General features: G+C 38.1%; 1 protein-coding gene across 1 annotated transcript in view; it reads left to right on the forward strand.

Annotated features, from left to right (window-relative positions):
- Positions 1-25,170, forward strand: part of si:dkey-112m2.1 (transmembrane protein 132C) — an 85,404-nt gene that overhangs the window by 27,362 nt on the left and 32,872 nt on the right. The window contains exon 3 of the mRNA XM_041811168.1: positions 1,100-1,243. Within this exon, the coding sequence (XP_041667102.1) occupies positions 1,100-1,243 (144 nt within the window). The remainder of the gene's footprint in view (positions 1-1,099; positions 1,244-25,170) is intronic.

The raw sequence follows: 25,170 nt of genomic DNA on the forward strand, positions 1-25,170 counted from the left end.
ATTTTGGCAACCTCAAAGCAGACGGCCTGTGTGATTCTGATTATTTCTGCAGAGAGCAACAAGAGGTCAGAAGGTCATATGTGCTCTCCTCCTTGTCTGTGTCTTCCATACAAGCTGTTTTTTTTTTTCATCTCTCTTGATAGGAAGCTGTCCAGTTATTACTACCTTAGCAGGAGGATCAGATCAAAGAAGACTGTGTGAACACTGAACATGTAATGACTGTGCTCTTCTAAGGACTGCTGCATGGCTTGTCTTATCTTTATCCTCCCTCTAAAGCTCTCTTTCTTTCCTTCATCTGTTTTCAGCCTTTTACAGTTCCAAGAGCAGTCATTATTTTGATGTAGGGGAAATTACCCAGAGTTCATCTTTCATTTAACACCCATGTGTCTTTCCCCTCACTTTTTTCTGTGCTGCTGGTGTTTTACTTTAGATCTGCCTGTTCCTGCCATCCTTGCTGTCTTTATTCTGAACAAGAGCAATTTGTCATGGCTCTGTGTCATGCACTTTAAAGGGATTTCATGTGACTGAGGAGGAGGAGAGCTGGAAGAGGAAGAGGAGCCCATGGTCCTGGAGGTTATATGGGACCAGAGGGGACATGGAGGCTTATACAAATTAGTTGGAGTGGAGTTTGCTTAAAAAAAGTCCTCATGTTAAGATACAAAGTTTTTAAACTGGTGGGAACAATGAAATTTTTTTGGGAAGAATTCTAAATCAGATGAGATTTTGTAAACGAAGTATGGTATTGTCAGCATCTAGTAACCACTAAAACCTTTCTTAGTGCTTTATTTTGAAAAGCATGTTTTTGATCTGCCTGTTTTCCCATGGTGCAATGCTATCTCCTGCTCAGCAGGTTTTTCCTTCATGTTTATGAGAGTTTGAGAGAGACCATGAGTGTTTGAAGAGTTTTGTGACCTCAGTTGAAGACCCTTGGCACATCTCTTCGTCTCATATCTTTCTTCTGTCATGTTATGTGCCGAAGAGTGAAAAACAGCAAAATTGGCCATGCCTGTTTTTTTTAAACTATAGTTTAATTTGTTAGCTGTTTTGGTTACAATTCAACTCATTCTGATTTAATTTTTCCTGTTTTTTTCCTGCTCAGAGTGAAACTGAAGGATGGTGTGGCTTTCCTAGGAGCCAGAGCCAGTAACCCTGTTGTGTGGACGGTGAGCCAGGATGTCAGAAGTGAAGGTCACAGGATTGTCACCCTTCACTGTCGGAGGAAGGAGAATAGCTTCAGTCAAAGGTACGTCTAACTTCCCTTTTCTATGATCAACGTATGAAAGAAATATGGAATGAACATTTTGCTGAATGATGCAAAGCAGCAGCGTACCTGCTCATTTCTTTACAGCTGTCTGTTGAAAGAGTTGTGTTGTGCCATGATTTAAATTTTGCGTTTTTAATGTTCAATTTTTTCCCACCTTGTCAACAAATTCTGTGAAAAAAACATCAACAAAACACTCCATCAATCAGTGTGTTCAAATCTTGACAAAGCCCACTCTTCTGTACACCAGACAGCCATCATGTAAGGATCATTTCACATTATTTTTATATTCAGGTTGAAAGGGTAACGTTTTTAAGCAAAAACAAATCAGCAGAAGGACGCTCTGGCTGGGCTGTTATTTCCTCCTGGGTGTCAAGGTGGCGACAGTGATGAATGACGAGCCGTCTGTCATTTACATCCATTTCTTTTACAGCCCTGCTGAGAAGAGGACACACTGAATTATACAGGACTAGCAAAATCAAGGTCGTACATGTTGGTTGGGTATAATGCTTTGCAACTAAAGACTTCCTTGAAGTACTGGAATGATAATGGAACACCTGCAAAGCCCTTTTGCTTTTAGGTCTAAAAACAGTCGATGATTTTAGCACAGTCTAAAGTGTCTTCAACAACAGTGGATTATCATAAACCAGACAATCCAGACAACCTTTAAGATGAGGTTGAATAGGACAAGAAAAGCAGCGTCCAATTGTATTCCAGTGTCAGTTCCACCAGCAGCAGTGTTGGCCTTGTGAAGCCTTGTATGATCGCTGCTCTGTTTTCTGTACACCTGATTGGATAACATTACAGCAAGATGGACTTGTTTTTGCCTTTGTTTCTCAAGATGAATGAAATTAGCTCTGAGCCCTTACTTTGTTCCCTGAAATCACCTCTTGAAATACTTTTTGAAAGAAATAGGCCTTGAAGTTTTAGTTTTTGTCTTAAAGTCAATTGAAGCTCACTTTCACAACCATACAGAATTAGAGTCAGATTAACTTTGGTGGCAGAAAGTTTCTCCTCTGACTTAGGGTATAACGTGCGACATACAGCTGATAGTTTGACTGGAAAGTGACTTGAACTCAGCCAGGCTTCATGACATATCAGAGAGGTAATAGAGTATGGGCCTGTGAATTTACATAGCTGATCTCAATATTATGTTTATGTAAGATGGAAATGTGGCACAAACATCAGCATAAGAAAAGTGATGTTCAAGATTTTTAAGAATGTTTTGTGTTTGTATTCTTTGGTAAAATACTCTTCAGCTGACTTGGCATGCCAGATAGACAGTTTAATTTATCTACTGATATATATTTCACAGTCATCTAGGAAACATCCCAGTCAGAGCTCAAGTGTCCAGTGTGGGCCCTTGGGCAAGCTCCAGGAACGCCTGTCCCAGGTATAAGTCGCTTTGGATAAAAGTGTCTGCTAGATTTGTGTCTGTAAAATTCTAAATTGTATATCCCTTAAAAAGTGTTTGGGAATGGAAGGACTTTTCAATAAATTACTGGAAAGTGATTGGACAAATTTTCTGTCCGTCACATTCATTATTGGCCAATTAGAACGAGAGGATGAGATTAGGTGGTAGGGAAGCATGGCAATCATTGTTGTGGATAAATTATTAACCCACATTGTAAATATTTTATAAAATTTTAGAATTATAATTAATACAATATTAACTGATAAAATTCAATTATAATGAAGGTGCTTTTTCACGCCTATGAGACTACACATTCTGAAACAGTAGGTAGTGTCACAGGTACAGTATGTGGTCTACCATTAAGAGAAGAAGATGGACAGAGACCATAGGGCAGACTAGTCATGCCTTTACCAGTCTTCAGTAGGCTTTACTTAATTATTGTGGGAGTTTTTCAATGTTTAGAGGAGTGTAACATGACTGAGTTTGTGAAACATGCTCCTCAAAGAGCCCGAAGAGAGGAAAAAGTCCTCCAGCTTCAACGCAACAGATCTTAGAAGTCACATGAGACATCATCGTTATGACAGACTATTAACAGAATATGAAGCAGCAGCATTAGCATGCCTAGCATTAGCACTGCTACCCTGCTGGAACAGCAGGCATATGAACACTGCAGAAAGTTTGTCAGAGACAGCAATGGGCAAATCTATTAAATGACAAAATCAGTATCAGTCTCCTGATCTGCTGCTGCTTCTTAGACCCATGCCTGCCTGCTCTGTTTGATAGTTTTGTTCAGTTTAGTTACTTGCACATTAAAAAGCATTAGGAGTGCTAATTCAGCAGGCAGAAAACGTCGTGCAGGGGAGAGCCAAAAAGGCTTATCAGGGTACCTCCCTGCTGATATAGCAAGAGTTTTTCTAGGCAGCAATGTAGGCAAGCTGAAAAAAAGAACAATAACATAGAAGTATACATCTACATGACATGAAATATTTCAATATGATCATAGATCTGTTACACATTCTTGTCAAATTAATGCCCTCCTCAACTTCCTTTTGAATGATGTTTATCGGGATGCTGTCAAGTGATTGGTAGCTTGTTCCAAAGAGATGGTCCTCTATATTTTAATTTGTATTGATCAAGGGAAGTCAGACAAAAACAATGATGTGGTTGCATTCACAGTCTGATCATTAACATCAGTAAAAAATAACACAGCTGTCCCCCAAACCTCTCCATTAATCAAGCATGATAGCCTGTTATCATGAACCCTTGATCGGTTTTATCTGCAGACAAATAAGTAACAGGCTCCTTCATTTTATTTGAGGAATGCACTCTACCTTTTTTAAAATGACTTTTTTAAAATAGGAAAACATGTTTGTTTTGGCATATATCAGCTAAGTTCTTGAAAAGTTTATTAAAATAACAGATTTGACAATTTGTCAAGACATTTATCATGACAAAAGTAAAAAAACACTATTTGAAATCAAAGCACGTATATAAAAAACAGCTGTAAAGTCAAAATTGTTCAGTGAATTTTTCTATTTTTTTCAATTGTAAACAAAAGCAGGGCTGCAGTAATCGATTCTTTTTGTCATCGAGTACTCTATCGATTCCCATGGCGATTAACTAAGTACTCTAATAATAAATACTGTGTTTTTTAATCAGTCACTTTGCTTTTTTCAAGAGAAGTAGTACTAGACAAATGAGAAAAGAAGATTGGTCCCTTCAATGAACTACTTCTATGTTAAAAACTGGTATTTACAGGTTCTCTAAAGACGGTATATTTTACAAAGTGCACTGAAGTGCTGATGGCAATTTACTCATAAAAGTTACACGAAAAGGAAGTTAAATGATTACATTAGATTTTGCCATGTTTGGGGTTATAGGGATCCTCTCCCAGGACTTTTTTTGTTACCAACACTTTATTTCTTCTATTGTAGTTTATTTTTATTTTCCAGTTTGTCATTAAAGTAAAGAGACACTTAATCATTTTAACATCCTCTAGTTTATGCATGAATGTAATATTTCACATTATAGCAAGAATAAAGTTCCATCATTCACACAGCGGTCTGATGATGTCTGAAAGGTGAACCTTTAGATTACAGGAATATGGTCTATTTGTCAAAGGGTGTTCACTTTTGATTTATGCACATTTTTGTTTGTAAGTTCATCCACCATAAAAATCTGACCTTTTAAGACCATCCACTGACCTGGAGAACACATTTTAAGGTATAAAGCTGCTTCTATGACCTGTTGAATCCCGACTGTATGATGATGAACTTTAACCTACTTAGTCTCTGACTCAGTCACTGTCTGTGGCATTAGTGTGTTTCTATTTTATTGGTGTCAATTTATTATCAATATAAGTCTTATCAAATTATTCGGGATGCTGAAACTTTTTGAAAAATACGCTGCAATCAAGACATCAGTGCGCTGAATTTTAAATAATTTTATAATTTATAATCAACTGTTTAACATGCACACGCGGAAGATAAAGATAGAGAGAGAGAGAGAGAGAGAGAGAGAGAGAGAGAGAGAGGGAAAGCACCAAAACAGGACTTGAATCATGACGCCTGGCAGTTTTCTGTGAAACTGTCGGGTCATTTAGAGAAGTTTATGAAATTTACTGAAGTCTGCAGACACAAACTGAGCGCTGTCTCACACCAGCGAGTCATGCAGGTGGTGCGTAAACCTGGAGATCTGCGTAGGTTCACCGGTGCAGGCGTAGAGCCATATTTGCCATGAAGCCGTAACACACGGCGCAATGTCCAGGCTTACAGCATGGGTGTATATGAATACAGGACTGATTTAAGCGAAGCCTCAAGGAATTTTTTTAATCGAATTACCCGAATAATTCGAGGAATCATTTCAGCTCTTAACACAAGTAATTTTAGTTAGTGATGGGTTATAAATATCTCTGCTCACTCTATATTAACCCCTCTTACCCTCAGATGTGCATTAATACATAAAATAAACCTTTTAAAACTCAGCAATTGAAAAAAAACATTTTTTTTCAGTTATCAGTTATATTATTATTGAGTAGGAATTTAGCAGTTATCGGTATCAGCTCAAAAAATTCTAATAGTGCATCACTAGGTAGTAGGCATGGGCAAATCTGGTAAGAAGTGTGAGCTTGGCAGGAAAACGTCTTGGTTGAAATTTTTTGGTGGATAAATCTCATTCCAAGGCCGGTTTGGAGGAAAGCGCAAACATCCTTTCAACCATGAGAAGCTCTCAGTGTAGTTCTTTACTCTTCTTTCAATAATGACATCTTTTCCAGGTATTTTTAAAAAATCTGCAGCTCTACTATAGCTTCATCTGAGCCACACTGGTGTTAGCTATCGCTACCAACTTCCAGTACAACCAAGCCCCGCCCATAGCTACCACCACATTGTTCTCAAACGATGCTGATTGGTCAGACCTGTTCTCAGTCATTTTAGACTGGAGCTTTACAAGATGGATGTGCCTGATGACAGACATGGAATCTGGGGAAATGGACAAATATTTCTCTTTGCATGATTTATAGCCACAGCCTGCCATATCCTTTTCTAAAATTTAGATTATTTGTGTTTGTAAAATACAGCCAGACAGAAGCTATCATTATTCATTTTGTGTCCATCACAACTCAGAGCAAGACATGCATACCATCTGAAGACAGATATATTTGCTTTATTCTATTCTATCTCAGACAAAGTGGTATATTAGGATTTTTTACATTTAAATTTAAAATTGTTCTTACACCCCAAAAGATTTGTAGAAATATGTATAACTGAAATGTTGTGTTTCATGTGGAGCAATTTCTAGATAGCCTGCTTTCTACTTTTATACAGCTGTAGCTCTAGCAGCAGTTTCTTACAAATCACAGAGACAGCATTCATTAGTGTGCCAAAGCTGAACAGCATGTACAGCATGTAGTTGTTTGAGTTTCAGTACCACGATGTAAGTGGTTTCCCGTGTAAAACAGTTTCTCTGAGCTTCTAGCTGTTTATTTCCTTTGTAGATAAAGGGAAGCCAGAATATAAGATGCAACTCATCACAAGGTCAAAACATGCTTTGGATTTTGTTAGTATTAGACGTCAGTGGAAAAAAGCTGTTTCTAAACCAACCAATTTTAAATTCATATCTGTGTCACAGAAGTCTGTGATCAGCATTTTGTATTTGAGGCTATCTGTATGCAGACAGTGAAGACTGCAGAGCGGGTAGAGCATGAGATAAGGAAATCCAACTGTGAGTCAGACATGTTTTGAACTGTACTGAGAATTTCTTATCAACATAGTTTTGCATGCAGTTACACATTTTTTGCTCACATCGGCAAAATACAAAATCACTCAAGTCAGACACTGCTGAACATAGTGGCCAGTAAGCTTAATGATGTGTCATTAACACAATCAAAGACTTATGCCCTTCTCAGTAAAAGTAAACTCACACACTAAAACATGTCAAGCAGTCCAGTGTCCCCACCCTTCTTAACTCAAGAGTTCATTTATGCAGCAACAAATTTGACACTTCAAATGCTTTGACACTTAAAGGAATCAGAAGCTTATACAGACAAGGCTCACCTTTCTGTTGCTCTGACTTTTATGTAATAAAGTGAAGGCTAAAACATGCAGAAGACTTCAAATTGTGTAAGACTGCATTTTTACTGTTAAAGGTCACATATTTTACCCCTTTAAGACAAGTTTATATTGGTCTCAGAGGTCCCCAAAACATGCATGTAAAGTTTGTTGCTGAAAAAACACTCCAGTTTTTGATTTTTGCATGTCTAAAAAACCCTCTGTTTCAGCTCTGCTCAGAATGAGCTGTTTCAATGTCTGCAACTTTCAATGCTAATGAGCTGTCTGACTCCGCCCCTCTCAGGAAATGGATGTGGCTTTATGGACGTGGCTCTTCTGATCCTCCTTTCAGCTGGCAGCTGAGTGGAGGATCAGGAGAGGAGGGCGGAATTTTCTTCCAAGCAGGGAGGGCGATGCTAACTCCCCACATGACATCATGAAGAGGAAATCTGAGAATGGTCTCTTGTATTAATATGCCTTTTTTACAGCTGCATTTGTTTGGTTGGTGAACAAATATTTGAATAAGATTGCTATAATAAAGGTCATTAGTAGCCACAAGTATCTAACTCTTAAGTCAACTTCAATTTTTTAATTACCTCACGTTATCACAAATCAGCTCAATACATTACAATATTATGCTAAAGAGCCAATTGGACGTCCCCAGAAGGTCACAGCCACGGCGGTATGGCGCGGTAGCAGGTTGAACTGTTAGCTCAGACAGCGCTGAGACACCGTGCTGAGGGCATCGAGGGGAGAACAGAGAAAAAAACAAAATTAACAAAAAGAACCCTTCAGCATCTTTTTCACATCTCAGAAACCGAGAGTGAGTGAGGACTCCTGCTGTGAGTGAGCAGAAGAAAGACTCACTCTAAAGACTGGCAGGACAGACTCACAACACCTCCACAATGATGAAAGGCTGTGAACATAAGTTCTTAATAGGAGTGACAACACAACATGATAAAATAATTATAGCTAAGCAAGCCGTGTGTTCTTTATGGTGTGTTTCATCATGTTTGCACTCATTGCAGCTGTAGTTTAATGTATTTTAGGGTCAGGATTTGTAAGAAGAATTAATGTAGAGGAAGTTTCTCCAGGGTTCTTGGCTGATTCTTGGATGAGGAAAGCGTGCTCAGTGTGCATGCTCCAGTGTGTGAAAATAGGTTAAAGATTCAAACAGTTTTCCCACAGTTGGTGAAATCATGTTTAAAGAATCTGTGAAATGGAGGCTTGTCATTGTGAGTTTGCCCCAGCCATCTGCTGAGGGAGCTGACATGAGCCTCTGAGAGTCGTTCTTTGACTCAGAGGAAACGAGCATCAGTGAGGGGAATGGAAACCCAGAGCTTGTTTTAGACCTGAATGATTAACATACTCGGCAATGTGCCAGAGAAGAGACACAATTTACATAGAAATAGTCCATAACAATTCTGGTTAGAAATGATTTACTCTTCAGGACATTGCTATACTTCCATGCAACATTTGTTTCCACTTTACCCTTTTTCATTGCTGTGTGGGTTGGGGAGATATACAGCCATCTCTGCCAGTTAATGTAGCAAAATCATTTTCAATACAAGAGCGAGCAGTTCTAAATATCTGGATTGCTACAGTATGATAAGAGATAAGAGATATTACAATGGCAAGAAGTGCAAAGAAAGTGTTTTGAATGGATATTCAATAGCTCAGTAAACCAATAAATTAATCTAATAGCTCCCAAAGGCCCTTCAGCTTTTATGTTTATCTTATTTATTTTCATGAGTAGTCTTTGTGAAGCATACAACCAATGCTACTTTTTCCATGGCTGTATCTCCATACCAACACAATGTTAAAAAAACAAAAATACAACTCGTTGGATTGATCATATACAACTCCAATTCCAAAAAAGTTGGGGCACTGTGTAAGATGTAAATGAAAATGAAATGCTGTGATTTGCAATCTCATAACCTCATATTTTATTCACAGTTGAACATAAACAACATTTCATATTTTGAAACTGAGACATTTAACAATTTCATGAAAATATTTGCTCATTTTGAATTTGATTGCAGTACTATATCTCAAAAAAGTAGGGACATGGCCTGGTTTGCCATTGTATAGCATCCCCTCTTGTATTAAAAACAGTCTATTAACATTTAGGAAGTGAAGAGACCAGTTGCAGGAGTTTTGGTGGAGGAATGTTGTCCCATTATTTTCTAGTGAAGGATTCTACAGTGCTGGGTCTTCTTTCCCGGATTTTATGATGCCAAATGTTTTTTTTTTTAATTGATGAAAGGTCTGGACTGCAGGCGACCTGGAACCTGGACTCTTCTACTGTGAAGCTGTTGTGATGAATGCGGTGTTGTGGCTGAGCACTGTCCTGGTGAAATATGCAAGGCCTTCCCTAAAGAAGATGTTGTCTGGGAGCATATGTTGCTCTAAAACCTCTGTCTACTTTTCAGCATTGTTGGTGCCTTTCCAGATGTGTAAGCAGCCCACACCAGGTACTAATGCAGCCTGGTACCATCAGAGATGCAGGCTTTTGAACTGTGCACTGATAACAAGCTGGATGTTCCCTCTCTTCTTTAGTCCATAGGACACAGCGTCTGTGATTGCCATAATGAATTTTACATTTTGATTAATCTGACCACAGAACAGTTTCCATTGTGCCTCAGTCCATTTAAAATTTGCGTTGGCTCAGAGAAGACAGCAGCATTTCTGGATCGCACTCACATGTGGCTTCTTCTTAACATTATACAACTTTAACTTGAATTTGTGGATGCATGGCAAACTGTGTTGACAGACAGTGATTTCTGGAAGTGTTCCTGAGCCCATGCAGTGATTTCCAGGACAGAACTACGCCTGGTTTTGATGCAATGCTGCCTGAGGGCCCAAAGATCACAAGCATCCACACTGACCTGCAGCTTTGTCTTTTGAGTAGAGAGATTGCTCCAGATTTTTGAATCTTTTGATGATATGATGCACTCTAGATGGTGGGATATTCAATACATTTTTCTGAAAATGTTCCACAATTCGTGAACAGTTTTTGCAGATTGGTGAACCTCTGCACATCTTTACTTCTAAGAGACTCTGCCTCTCTAAAATGCTCCTTTTATACTCGGTCATGTAACTGACCTGTTGCCGATTTTTCACATTTTTATTTCATGCATTGCGTGTGTAAGTTTGAGTAATGCATTCGATGCAGGTGTTGTGAATCACTTGGTAATCATGTTTAATAATTATGATCTCAGTATTTATAAAAATGATTCTGATTCTGATTTAGGCTGTAAGCAAGCAGCCCTAAGGATAGATAAGAACAGGCAATAAAAATCCTATTTTATTTAAAAAGCTGAGGTTTTCAGCCAACCAAAAGCTAACCATGGAGTAACACAGGCATGGAAGGCTCTCTGCCATATGTTATGTTCATTAGCCATAAGTTACCAAGGTCATAAGGTCCCAGGTGTCAGTACATCCCACTCTTAAGCCCTTTTCACACCGCCGCATGGTAACTACCCTGAAAACCGCCTCCCTGCTGGAGGAGTCCCCCGAAATGCAGAGCGTTTTTTAAAGCGGCTGCTGCTGCCGCAGTACAAGGCAGAAATTACGTAGATGTGCTTCGGTGAACGTCACAGCAGAGCCCACCCACAAGTCCATCACACAACCCTCCCCAAAAACACGTAGAGTACCTCACAATCTCTGTATATTAACATGTGTAATGTACTATAAAACGAAGGGGAAAATACGGTTTCATCATCAAAATAATTCCCCCTAGAAAATATGTTTCAATGGTTGGTTCCACAATTTTTCTTCTAGTTGTCTTCGTATGACGGTAGCCTTGTTGTAGGGCTCAGGATATTCATGATACATCAGCACAATGAGCTCCTCCACTGTTTGCTTAGACCCACGAAGTCTGCTATTTCCGGGTTCTCTCCCTCCTTTAAGTGATTGGCTGCTGCCAGGCGGCTACTGCCAGAAAGTTGAACACGCTGAACTCCGAGCGGCGGGGCAAAATCTGTGCGTGTTCACATGGGCGGCAACCGCTTCTGGGTCCTACCGCTGCTGTTAAAACCGCTCTCGTCGGCATCCCGTGACTCATTAAAATGACTGGAGGCGACGAGTTGCTGTGTGGCGGTGTGAAAAGGGCTTTAGTCCTGTATGTAACTTGTGCCTTATTCATGATTTCTCTGGATGTCAAAGTGGCCCTGAAACAGCATGTACACTTTGACCGAGTATTACTGATTGATCTCATGGTATGGTAATTACAGCCCAAGGTCTTATATGAGGTTCAATCTTCTACTGCTTTCATCATTTCTTCAGCCCGTCTCCATGACAGCTTCTGTCGTTGTCTTCACCCATCACTGGAAATATATGACGGTTGTTATGTGCCATCTCTCATGGAGATCTTATGAATGGAAATGCCTCATTCACGCGTTTTTATTATTATAGGTAATGATAGTTATAATCAATGTCTTCATATTGAGAACTTCGGCATGCTTATTTAGCATGAGAACTGAAATAAAGAAGGGTTTATTCAATCAGCATTAACATTCGACCACAACCAGTTAGCTGAGAGCAGATGTACATTGTTTAGATCATGAATATCTGTTTGTAAGTCTGCTTTATTTCATGCTGGGGAGTCATTAGGAGTCCAAGTCATTGACAGAACAATGGTGAGTGGAGATTGAATGAGAAAGGAGTTCGATATTCAGTCCTCTTCAGTTCAAGGGGAGAGGTCAGAGGGCCTTGTGCTGTTCTCTCTGATTGCACTGAGCTGAACTCAAATCAATGGTCAGACCAAGCAGGAGCAGTGGGACTGCATTTACAACCGGGGTTAAATCAGCCGTCCTTTCAGTCCGATCTGATTCCAGCAGAGGAACTCTCCATGTGTCAGCGAGATGCAGGGATGTTAATCACCAACCTGCTGAGGGGGTGTGTATGTTTATATATGTGCACATTTGCAGCTTTTTATGTGGATTTGATTAAGTGGGAAATTAAAGAACAGACTAGCATTTGTTTGGGGCCTGCAGAACGTGGCTGTTTTGATTGGTTCAGTGTTGTAATCTCTTTAATTAAACCATGCACTCAGCACAAAAAATGGAAAGATTTATACTCTGTGTTTGTGAGAGTGTGTGACAGAGAGACAGAGGAGGAGGGGGATTAATACAGAGTTATTCTGACATAAGATGTGTGTGTGTCTGTGTAGGTATTTTAGTGTCTGTGTATTTTACATTCATTTGTGAATGGTCTTTTTGAAATTTAGATGTCACTGATATTGGAGAGGAAAGCTGAAACATTTACCCTCTGAGGGTACGACATCTCTGAATACATCCAGACAGTGATCCAGAAGAGCGTCATTCTGGGTAGGGATGAATATTGAAGTCTGGTACCAGCATAGCACTGGTGTAAACACGTCTGATATACCAACCAAACCGAATCAAAAGAAAGATTTTGGGTCGCCGTATTATGATACTGCTTCACTCCAATGCAACCCCCCACAAGTCTAACTGGAAGCACAAAAATACATTAAAGTCAGGCTTAACTAATGTAGACTTGTTTTATTTCATCAGAGATTGAACATCTTTCATTTATTTCATTGCTGAGTAATGTCTCATCTTTGCTCATGTGTGTCTTTATTTTATTTATTACCCAGTGCCTGACCCAACTGGCATCTTTTAACAATATTTCTCTAAATTTTTTTATGCCTATGCTACCAAGATGGCCATTGTTCACACACCTTCTTCTTCTGTTATAACTGATTATTTTTTTTAATGATTTGGATTGATTAGCCTATTTTTGTTTTAATAGCAGAGGGAGAGATCACCAATGAGCAATGGCCTTACATCAAGGAGAGTGCGTTGTGCTGTGTTCAAAAGCTCATCTTAGCAGAAAAGACCATTTATAAACAATGAGACAAGGCAGAGACTGTCAGCACTACTTCTTGTTATTTCTAAGTTTGTTTCTGGTAAGCTATTTGTTGCTCTTAGTGGCTATGAAATGTTTTAGACGGTATGAAAGCAGATGGAGACGTATGCAGTGTCTCTGGATCAAATCAATGAAAGAGAAGCAAAAAGCTTTCTGACATTTACCTGCATCAAAGTTTAGCCACTCTCCTTTTCTATTATTGCTAATTCCCATCAACAGACCTTATGAATGGGACATGTTTTCATTATTTGCAGAGCAGGGGTGAATCTAGATTTTTTGGTTGGGGGCCCTGGGCTCTGATTTGTGTGCACACAAACAACAGATCATCATGTATTGTTTAAATGTTTCATTTTATGCTATTTCCCACATATACTGACAAGAAATACTAAAATAAAATATAACAAAGTAGTATTAACATATACGTAGATAAAATAGTAATTGACAGTTGCTAGTTGTAGTTATTAATTGATTGTTTGAATTTATCCATAGTGTTTTTTACTTGATGTTTTAATTTGATGTTTAAAGTTGCCATTGTAATTATTAAAGTATTTTTAGTGCCATTGCTATCATTGTTTAACTCCTAAGATTTTTGATTCAGGCACTGTTTTACACTGGTATTGTTTAAAAGTTTGGTTTAGCACCGGTATTGGAAAAAAAACAAAATAATACCCAACCCTAATTTTGGAAGCCTTGAGCAGTGCGAGGCCAGACGATGTCTGTACTTTTAAACATGTTTTCTATCTGATATGTGTGAAAAGAAGTCTGACATGTAAAAGTTATCCACAAAAATGAAATGCTGGAACTGTTAAGAACTTACGAGACAGCTTAATTCAAAAAAAGATACTTGGCAATGCATGTGAAGGGAGCATGATGCTCATAAAATGCTCGCCTCCTGCTGACTGCACTGGACTGAAATCTATTCCGACAGCAGTTCAGGGTTATGATGTGATCGTTAGATTGATCTAAAATATTGATTGCATGCAATTTAATTTGCATGAGTGGCGCATGAGTCCTATTTGCTGTTGAGAGTTAAAATGCTTTGAGCAATCTTACAGGCTCCATGGAGGACACAGCCTCCTGAGGCTAAAAGAGTTGAATAGTCTTATTCATTACCCGGATCCTATCATCATTAATGGAAATCAAAATGTGCATGATACCACTAATGAGCTTTGATTAATTTAATCTCAGGGGATTGATTCAAAGCACTACCTCCTTCTCAGAGATGCAGTCTTTCTTCTCACCCATCTCTCCTTCTTCCTTAACAAATTGATTTATGAATTAATTTTTGTGGGTGGATTGTAATATATACTTGACTTGTATTTTATCTATGTGAGAGTAAATCTGCATCTGAAGAGAAAGATCTTTGAATTATCCCCCTGGATATGTGCATCCATTCTTAGTGTTGAATCCAGGTTAACACAGCTGAAGATACTGAGACATGAAGTCAGATAGGAGCTAACTGGAGGTTAACTCTTTCCTTTTGTTACATGTCAGCTTCAGTTCAAGTTTAGGGATTGACTTTATATAATAGTCTTTAGTTGTGAGTGTAAGTGAAACACGACCAGACTGGAAATCCTCACGATAAATTCTGTGTCTCAACAGTGCAATCTCACCCTGGTGTAATGTGCAAAATAATCTCAAGACTAACAGCTCAGGAAATTGTCAAACTGTTATGTTAAACAGCAAATGGAGTGAAATGTTAGAGATGACAGAATCAGAGTCTGTTCCTCTCTATCTCATCACATCCCTCTCACATCTACTGGCTGAAGAGCGAGAGAGCGTTCTTTTAACTTGACAGATTGATGAGACGACGGAGCAGAAGTACAGGTTCAGGCCAGGGAAAGGTCATGGTGGGGTCAGCTTTCTTATTAACCCTGTCCACAAACATCGATCCAATAAATTGAACTAGGGAGCAGTGTGGTGGTGTGTTTGGGTTTGTTTGAGGATGCACACATTCATGACGGTTTCTTGCTTGCTTTTGTGTATCAAAGAGAGACAGAGAGGGAGTTTGTGGTCTTAAACCATGGAGTTGTCACTTAGAAAGTTTGATAATGTTAATGTGACAATGCAGCTGTAAAGCCTGTACAGAAACATGTACTTTGATGGATTCATATAATCCTCTGTTGCGCCATTTTAATAAACTTTAATGTTGCAGCAATGCAAACTTAATTGACAAATATTCAGCTAGTTAAAAAACTTTTAAAAAATGCATAAATTCAATCTGTATTACTTGTTAAGTATCAATCAAGCATTCAAGCTCTGATACAGATGGGCTTTTTTATCTATCAAAACTGATACCAAACTAATCTGATCAAACACCAGTGTGAGGTTAAGACTGGGGATCATTTATGTGGCAGCAGTATCAGGTTTGTAAAGCAGCTTTAGATGAATGGATACTTTACATATAAACTGAAAATGTCATCAAATGTGTCCAGTAGTCGTTGTACAACTTACTTAGCTTTACCTTTTGCTACACGAAATCTCTTTTAGATGCACTTTTTATACTAAGCAGCAGAAGTTGTGACTTTTGTTGTCCATGACCTATTCATGTCGCAAGCATTGTCTATTAAAATGTCGTGCGCATTAATAAACATAATGGCTACCAGCTGGCTTCTGAGAAGCATCCCCACACCATGATGCTGCCACTACCCTGCTTCACAGTTGGGATGGTGTTTTTGTGGTGATGTGCAATGTTTGATGTCCACCAAACATAGCATCTCATCTGATGGCACCATTTTGGCCTCATCAGACTAGAGAACTTTCCTCCACGTGCCTTTTGGCGAACTCTGGTCCAGATTTAATGAGAGTTTTTTTTCAACAGTTGGTTTTCTGTATTTGGCTGTTAAAGAACCAGTAAGCAGCAGTTGTTGTATGCAGTCTCTTCCATTTCAGCTGATGAAGCTTGTAACTCCTTCAGAGTAGTCATGGGTGTCTTTGTGGCCTCTCTCAAGGATGGTCTGATCTAGGCAGATTTACACGTGTCGTCTCAATGAAGGATTTAGCTGAACTCTGTGGATGTTCAGTGACTTAAAATTGTTTTTGTATCCATCCCCTGAATTATACATAGTAAGCTAATGGACTGGATGAGTGATTTTGATGTGAATAGGTAAAATATTATTTTTTTGTGTGTTTGCACAAACAGCAAAGGAAGGAGAGAGCAAGCGTGAAATGACTTAATCTGAGATTGGCCAAAAATCTGCAGATCATTGCAACCTGAAAATAGGCCAAATACGGCTACTGTGCAACTTTTGTGCAATGATTCTAAAGACAAATTTGCAAAGCACATACAGTATGGAGAATTGAATACCCTCCTTATAATGCTTCAGAGTATACAGCCTCATCACACAGACGGGCTTAGCCATTATGCACTGATTTGAGAAAAATTGTCCCTTTTTTTGGCAAATCAGCATCATTGCAAAAAGTATCTAATTCACAAACACTGGCACTAACAGCCAAGCTCAGTTAGAGTGATAAAATGACAATTTGCTCAGTCAGTAGTGGCTGCACTGCATTGTGATGCATGCAGTGAAACAACCAAGATCAAACAGATGAAACCAAAACTTCTTTTCCAGTTTAGCAGAAAAATCATTTCAACTATAAATTACTAACTAAATGATAATGAACAACAAAAAACCTGATAAAGTGTCTACATTAATGTTGAAGATGAAAGAATCAGTGTAGGTCATTTTGTCTTATTTGCAGAGTCGTTGAGAAAAGGTCCATATCATAGCCCTTCTCACACCTACTTATGCACATCCATAAAAGAATTTATAATCCCATGTACTAGTAAAATACTTGCAGTTTTGTCAGAACTCAAAGCATCTGAAAAATAGATGTATAGATTTTTCTGCCTTAAATCTAAAGTCCAAGTTAAAAAAATTTGTTAAGCCTGTTGAAATAAAGTTAACCCTTTTAAATGATTCTAAAAATTAAAAGCAGACAATCTTCATCAATGACTTTTCAAGAAACAAAAATACACCTGCATGACTGCTGCATTATTCCGTTTCTTACAGAGCACATCGTGAAGGAAGCAAAAGGTTTATACCCCAAAGACTAAGAGCAGAAAAGGGTGGCAAAGAGTACAAAACACAGTTTGACAGACTTACTCTATGTTTTCATCAAATAAATCCCAGAGCCTCTCCACAGTTGTGATATCAGTGAATATTTCCAGGACTAGAAATAACAGGAGAGGATGGCACAAGGGGATGTTGTGAAAGGAAAAGATGATTGGAAAATAGTTCACCTGAAAATACATTGATTGTAGCCAAAAGTAGACAAAAATAAGGAGCGCTTTAGAATTACTAAACACTATTAGGCATTAGTACAGCATTTTTTATTTTAAATCCACCCCAGATTTAAATACTTTATTGATGCACTAGTAAAGCATTTGTAAATACTTAACTCAACTAAGCATTATTATTCAATTTAAATGTCATGTATACATTGAGCTATAAATGCTTTACTGATTAGTAAAAGGATGACGTTAGGGCGAGGGAAGAGGTAAAGCTTACTAATGCTTTACTGATACAGTTTAATTCAATTCAAAAAACTTTATTCTTCCCCGGGAGGGCAATTCAAGGCACTTTGAGCAGCAGCATAACAAAAAGCAAAGAGCAGAAGTCTACCAAATAAAAACACAATTGCAAAATATGAAAAATATATAAAGGAAAGAGAAGTTTTTCAAACAGCATATACAGTATCTGTACTGTCTCTGTGGCATTTAGGCATTCATAGTGATGTTTAGAAATGACAAATGAATTGATGATCCTTTTTAGATGATGACTTAAGTTTTTCTAATGCTTTGCTAATGAATCAATAAAGCATTTAGAGTTCAGTTCATAAGTGATTCTCTATAGATGACCTTATTAATGCCAAATTTGTGTAGTTATTTTTAAAAAGTAATTAAAATAAAAATTAGGAAGACAATGTTGATGAAAAATCAGCAGGGATGTGCATTTCAGTGAAGATAAATGAAATACATCAGTAATGTGTGATTGAATTCATTTCTGTTTTACTGGGCTAATAAAGTCACTGTGAATCAGCCAGTAAAATTAAATCTTGCTTCAAGGTTTTGCCAAACCACAACAACCCTGCAGATAAAATTCAGTGAGAAGTTGACATTTAAATAGTGACAGGAATCTTGGCAGACACCCCCACCTGATACAGATGAAAATCAGAGTCCCGCAGAGCTCTGCTCCCCACAGTAACTTAATTTACATTAAAGCCAGAGGGCTTATTACATTAGCATTTAACCAGCAATGATTTATTAACATTGATCATTGTGTTGTCATATTCCCAATCATATTTGATTATACCCAACATAGGGCACTCTGGTGTGGTGGAGCTTTGATTCTGATTGTATATTCACATCATGAAGCATTCATTTTCCAGGAGAGAGGAGTCTATGTGACTACGCTTTATCAAGTACCTTTCACAGCATCTTCAAATCACAAAATGGTTTTGCACCCTTGTAGACAATCAAACATCCACTTGAGAGGGGGTGAGAGCTCTCTGAGTAAATCCAAACTGATTCCCAAACATGAAATTTTAAGAAATTATTCTTCATACATCCAAGATTTCACTGTCAATCTGGGGGGACTTTGAAATATTAAAGCTATAGAGTTTAGCTTGTATTCGTGCTGTATTGGCCAGAACCATTCCAGTTTTTATCCAGTAAGTTGAAATTTTAATGGTTTTGAGTGTCTGTGCTATATTAAAAGAAATAATTAGAGATTAAGTAATTTCTGAAAATAAGCACTACACTACACTCATTATTTTGGCTGTAAGTCAAGATCATCAAGGGGCATTCTGAGAATGGGTTAAAATACTTACTTCCCTCTTGAATGTTGGGTTTGGTCTTTTCTGTGTACATGTTATTTTTTTCAATTGCGTCTCTGTGAGCAGAAGAGACAGAAATGGGGAGGGGGAGTCCTTCTGTTCCTACTGACACTGAGGCACATTGAGAGAAAGATCAACCAGAACCAAGATCAAAAGAAAGAAACATGAATGATGGGGGAGGAGTAAGCTTAGAGCAAAAAAAGATTAGAAAATAAAAAAATATAAAAGACTAAATCCAGCGCACAGCAGCAGCGGGGACTGGTTTGGCTACAGCCCCACTCAGAAATTTGAGAGCTCCACCTTAACCCCAATGCTTAACATACAGCAAAATTAACTAGATGTTTCTGTTTAATCCAAAGTGCACCAATGTGCTTGTATCTGTTTGACATCTGAAGCCAAGTGTTTCCTCACTACTCTACTATGAACACAAATGAGTACTTCTGTCTGGACATTCAGTGTACGGTTTTTTGGCCAATAAAGTGGGAAATTTTCTGAAATCAGTGTAAGCTGCTAACAGTGTAAGTAAAAATAATTCTGTCTGTTGAAATTTATTCAGCACCATATATGATGCCATGATATAAAATAACTTTTATCAGCACCCTTGTAGTTAAATTGCTCAGCAAGTGAAGAGCCTCACCTGAAAAGAAAAGATTTAGTTGAAACTGTACATCTTTCGTAGCTGGCTGCATGCTTTCCTCTCATCTCCCTGCCATTTCTTTTAGATAACTAATCTCCATGTCTAGTCCAGTAATGACTCTTTAAATTACACCCTTTACAAAAGCCATTTTTATCTTGTGTAATAAGCAGGTAGTATTTTCTCCACAAAAACACTGCATTGTCCATCTTTCTGTAAACTGTATTTTTCTACTTTCCTTTTAAGTTTGGAGACCGATGTCTAAGTAGTGAGCAGCTAAACAATAAAACAACAACCAGACACCAACAAATGCAAGAAGTGTCCAAGCATGTCGTGTTCATTTTAGGCAAATTTAAATACTTTATTTTAATGAAATTATGTTTGTATTTTGAAATTAAATAAAGAGAAAGTGGAAATGGGTTATTCAAAAAAGTTTCAGGTAGAATAAAGTTGCTTGACAGATTATACTAGAGCTGCCTGACTACAGCAAAAATCATATTCACAATTACTTTGGTTGATATTGAGATTGATTTAACAACTGCATGAATGTCAAATGATTAGGCTGAAAATAATTGTTGTAACATAATAGTATTAAGCTTTCTTGGAGTTATACATTTCAAAAGAACTGATTCTATGGAAAACAAAATAATGACACTGGAAACAACTTCAGAGTTAAACGTGGTTTAGAAACACCAAATTTTATCATCCAAAAAACACATTGCACTTTTACTTTGAAATATGTGCCTGAAATCCTTACCAGGGAAGTGTTGACCATGAGGATGTAGACAGTGAATCTGCTATGCTCATGTTTTCATTCATAATGTGTAAACTAAAACGTTTAATTCCTTTTTCACCAAAAATATGAACATTTAGCATGTTAAGGTAGAACTCTGGGAGCACTCCCTGTGCCTTAAAGCAGGGTGCTTTCGCTTCATTTACCACACACAACAATAGTAATCATTTAGCCTTGATTTTCTTGTTTTTATAATCGCATGAAGCTAAAATTGTAATAGAAACTCAATGAACCGCCCAGCACTATTATACTACTATTATATCTTTTACATCATGGTGTGGGCCAGGGGGAGGGGGCAGGTGGGAAGGAAGTGGCAGTTTGAGACCGCTTAAATATGTAATGGGTGTCTTTGTGTTGAAATTCTGTCGTTGTTTTAAGCCTCACATCTGTATGGATTAGCCGGTGATACTGAACCGAATAAAAAAACCCTGCTGCTACCCCTGCCAGCAAGTGTGATCTCAGAAGAAGCTCTCAAGCCCCAAAACACAAAGCCTGAATCATGACATTCACCAGTAGCAGGCAGCAACATAGAGGCTTATAATGAAATGGACATCTTAATCTAATCCCATGTCATCTGTGTGCTCGTGTGAGAGAAACAAGGAAAGGAAGACGAGTGATTTGTGGTGGAGAGTTTTCACTCTGAGAGGAGATTAGTCATACTGAGTTGATCTTATTGTCCAGGATAAGAGGATGAGCAGCAGAGCCCTCTGGAGATTTTTACTAACACTCTGACAGCTCACACAAATCAATAAGGGGATGGAAAATTGACTTTTTACAAAGACTGATTGTGTTGATTTGAATTCAATCAAGCATGGCTCATAACCAACCGCTGGTCATTTAGAGCAGTTTAGTGGCCAGCACTAAATGATTATGATGATGATGATGTTCATGAGTCTCACACACACATATTATATGGCCTCCCAAAGCTTTGACTTAAAACAAAAAGATTATTGATTTATCCAGAAAAACACACCTTTTGATATTCATATGGAATGACTTTGCTTAACTGCATACTTTCTTTAATGTTCCACTTGAGTGAAACTGAGCCACAAATAAGAAGTAAATCTCATGTTATAGTTTTTAAAGGCAACTTTAGTTACATTTTAGGGATTAATGCTCTGAAAATTGAATCATCAGAGTTAACGTGGTTGATCAAACAGGTGTCCCTCTCTAGTTTTGATGGAAAACAATAAAGGAAAATTAAGATATTTAACTTTAAAATAAACTTAGGCAACAACAAAAGCAAAAGAACGCCAGTGGGATTGGCACTATTTGCGTTCACAGTTTAACTGTAATCTCTGATTATTAATTGTGGAGGACTTCAGTGTGGATTTCAGGGATGTGCTGTCTTGATCAGACAACCCCAGTAAACAACAACTCTTTCTATAGAGCTACCATGCCAAGTGGTATGACTTAAGATTTGATATAAACGCTATAGAAAATTAAATTTAGTTGCTTTATGTATCCAGTTTGATAATGACATAGACTTGCATGTTGATCCATCACTATTCAAGGTTTTCTTTTCTTTGACCTTGTTTGAAGTTTATATTTTAACAAAACTTCAGAATTTTGCAAAATCAGCTAATAATTGGACATCCTGTTGCTTTGTCAGAAACATGGCCTCTTTGTAATACAGATTTTACAGGACTGATTTTTTTTTCCATTCTTCATTTCTGAACCCACTGTGGACACAGATTGATTTATATTATGCGGTACAATTACAGCATGTCTTTGAATGCTATTTTGCAAAGACAAAATCAAACAGAAGAAAAATAATTTAGTCAAATATTTCATATAGAGGCTAAAGCTGAAAGTTACTTCTTTGTTACCTGTTGTCAGAAATTTGTTTGAGATGTGTGTAAGTGGAGACAATGCCTTGAAAATCTTGGACATGGAGCCACATCAGTTTCATGCAGGATGCCCAGATCTTCTCATGGCACAGAGATAATGAAACAAACAGACCTGCAGGAAGTTAACATGGAACACTGATGGAAAAAAAGTAAAGATGAGGATTAGAAAGAGTGATAATTATCTTTTTTTTTCACCCTCCTCGTGCTCCCTGCAGGCCTACTTTCAACACAAAGTAATGTATAGTGACAGGGACAGGGCTGACATGGTGGGCTTGACAGATCCCGGGGGAAATCTCCCACTAACATAAATTGGTTATTTTATGTTTCATCAGCCTCTTGACATGGTTTCATTTTATGATCTCTTTCATTATCTGTCTGTCATGTGTCAATGTTTATGGCTCCATAAACACATCCATACCACACAGATGAAACAGGAATCACTTGGAGGAACGGCATCAGCCCTCCCTCCCAGCAGACATTACAAGGTTAGTGGGAAGGGTCGCATGAGCCCTGTACATAAACCACTAACAACTGTGATATGACTCTATGAAAGGTCTTTGGGGACTTATTTGATTACCATTTTGATGGTGGTGATCATTGTGATTTTTCTTTAACTTGAAGCTACCTTTGCAATTAAAATAAAATAAAATAAAAAATAAATAAATAAAAATAAAATAAAATAATAATAAAAAAAATATATATAGGCCTTTATACCATTTCTGTCAGAGTTCCCATGCTTCCTACAACATAAATTAGTTGACCATTTTTCCAGTTTTTGAAATAACAGATAAGACAAAAGCTAAATGACCTTGAAAATCTTGTGCTGCCTTGTAAAATGATTTAAACATTCCTCCATTTTCTTATCAGACTTTCCAAAACAAATGATTTTCATCTGAAATAGAATTATGATATTTCTAAGTAGTGGCACTAGTTAATGGACGGCACTGTACTCAAAATGTTGATATGGTAGTATGTCGTCACAGGCTGATTGCAGATGTATCACTACAGAGGTTACAGAATTCTTATGGCTGCAAATGCTGAAATGTTGATAACAACTCCACCATGGTGCAGCTACCAAAAAACTAATGGCAGCGAATGGTAAACAATATGATGCAACAGAAAGTCAATTGGCTGTCAGCAAGACTGAAAGCAAGGATTCTGTATTTGTTCAGGTGTTGTCAAACACCAGAAAGTCAGGAGTTGGACACAAGTAATGCTTGTACGCAAGCTGTGCAACGAGAATGTAAAACACTGCAGCAACACCAGTTTTCATCTAAAGGCCAGCTCAGACTACACAGTTTTTTTGGTCGTTTACGATGGCACCATGTCAGACTATGCAACCAAAATCTTGTCCTGTCTTGGCCGACAGCCTGGCCACACTACAAGAATGATCCTGACTGCTCAGCATATGCTGACGTCACCACTGTCTCCCTGACTAAGTGCGAGTTCACAGGTTGTCAGGGGGTGGGTCAAAGAGTGTCAATCACTCTACTACAGAAGTGCTCTGTGTAATTGTAGCAGTCAATTATGGATTGGATTATGGATAGTAACAATGTATCAAGAGGAGGACAATATGGACTAGCTGTCCTTCAGATAGAACTTAAGGTATGCATGTGATAATGTGAATGAAATAAAATTCACATAGTTTTAAGAAGTTAAAGGGGATAAAAAGTTGTAAATCTTGTAAATGATGATGCAAATATAAGGAGCAAACACTCCTATTGGTAGCTGTCAGGATTCACGTCTTTGACGTCAGGTCAGGGTGTCAAACTAAACAACGATGTAGGAAAACTCTGACATCCTGGTCTTCTTGAATTGTGGTCATTGGATGCGCAGTTAATTATGTCATACTACAAGACCGTTTGTTGTCCCTGACGCTCAAAATTGGGCCAAAGTTTTGACGATGAGCTGTGACGTTGCAGTCGGGCTTAAATCTGGCTAAATTTGTGTAGTCTGAGCCGGCCTTAAGACAGCATGCTAATTAGTGGTTAGCAACAACAGCTGTGCTCACTACATCAGGCCAGGCAGAGCCGTTACATGAATGACACTGTAAAGTCTAAATTTGTGGAGTTTGTGAAAGTTTGTGATTTGGCTCTGGCTCGGAGTGTTGATTTCAGATGTATTTTGGGCATTGCTGGGAGAGCTAGATAACACATGGGATGCCCTAGTTAAAACTATTAATGGCAGTCAAACTGTGAGTGAGTCAAACCTTGGCTTAAACAGAGAAAGTTTGAGGAAACAATCAGTCACAGGTGTCCAAACATTTATTGTAGCATAAACAGACCATTCATTATGGTTTATTAGCATGTAAAGAGCTCATGGTTATTGCCATTAACTGCAGCTCTTCTTAATCAGACTTCCACAGGGAGGAACAAATTGGTGTATGTGAACATGTGTTCATACACATGTGTATGTGTTCCTGTCAAACTTAAATTGTCCCTAAAAATGTCACTGAAAAAGCCCAGGGAATAGTCTCTAGAAAAGATTGGTCACCCTGCTCTGTGTCTCTATGCCACTCTTTTCTACCTCTCCACTATCCCAGAATCCTCAGGATTTTAAACTGCCATGCTGGCCTGTAACAACCATCTCCAATCAGATGTCATTGGCATCACTGTGGAGAAGTTACAGATGCTAGACCAGAGCAAGTAAAACTTACAGTAGAAGAGCTCTGAAATACTAAACACACATTGAGTATGTTTATTTATCATAATATCCTAATGGCCTTAACTACACCAAGCTAGATGAGCTCATTAGTTTCTCCTTACTGCAGCACTGAGAGATCTTTACCATTGATGCCACCTCTATAAATACAAAATGGGAATCAGCAGTTTGAGCTCCTGTTCACACCAAGTTTAGCAGAGATACTATCCAGTCTTTGCAAATGCCCCTCCAACAGATTAGTAGAAAAGTCTTTTATGAGAGACATTAGTCACACAGCTGG

Source organism: Cheilinus undulatus, linkage group 17, assembly GCF_018320785.1.
Source record: "Cheilinus undulatus linkage group 17, ASM1832078v1, whole genome shotgun sequence".
NCBI lineage: Eukaryota > Metazoa > Chordata > Actinopteri > Labriformes > Labridae > Cheilinus > Cheilinus undulatus.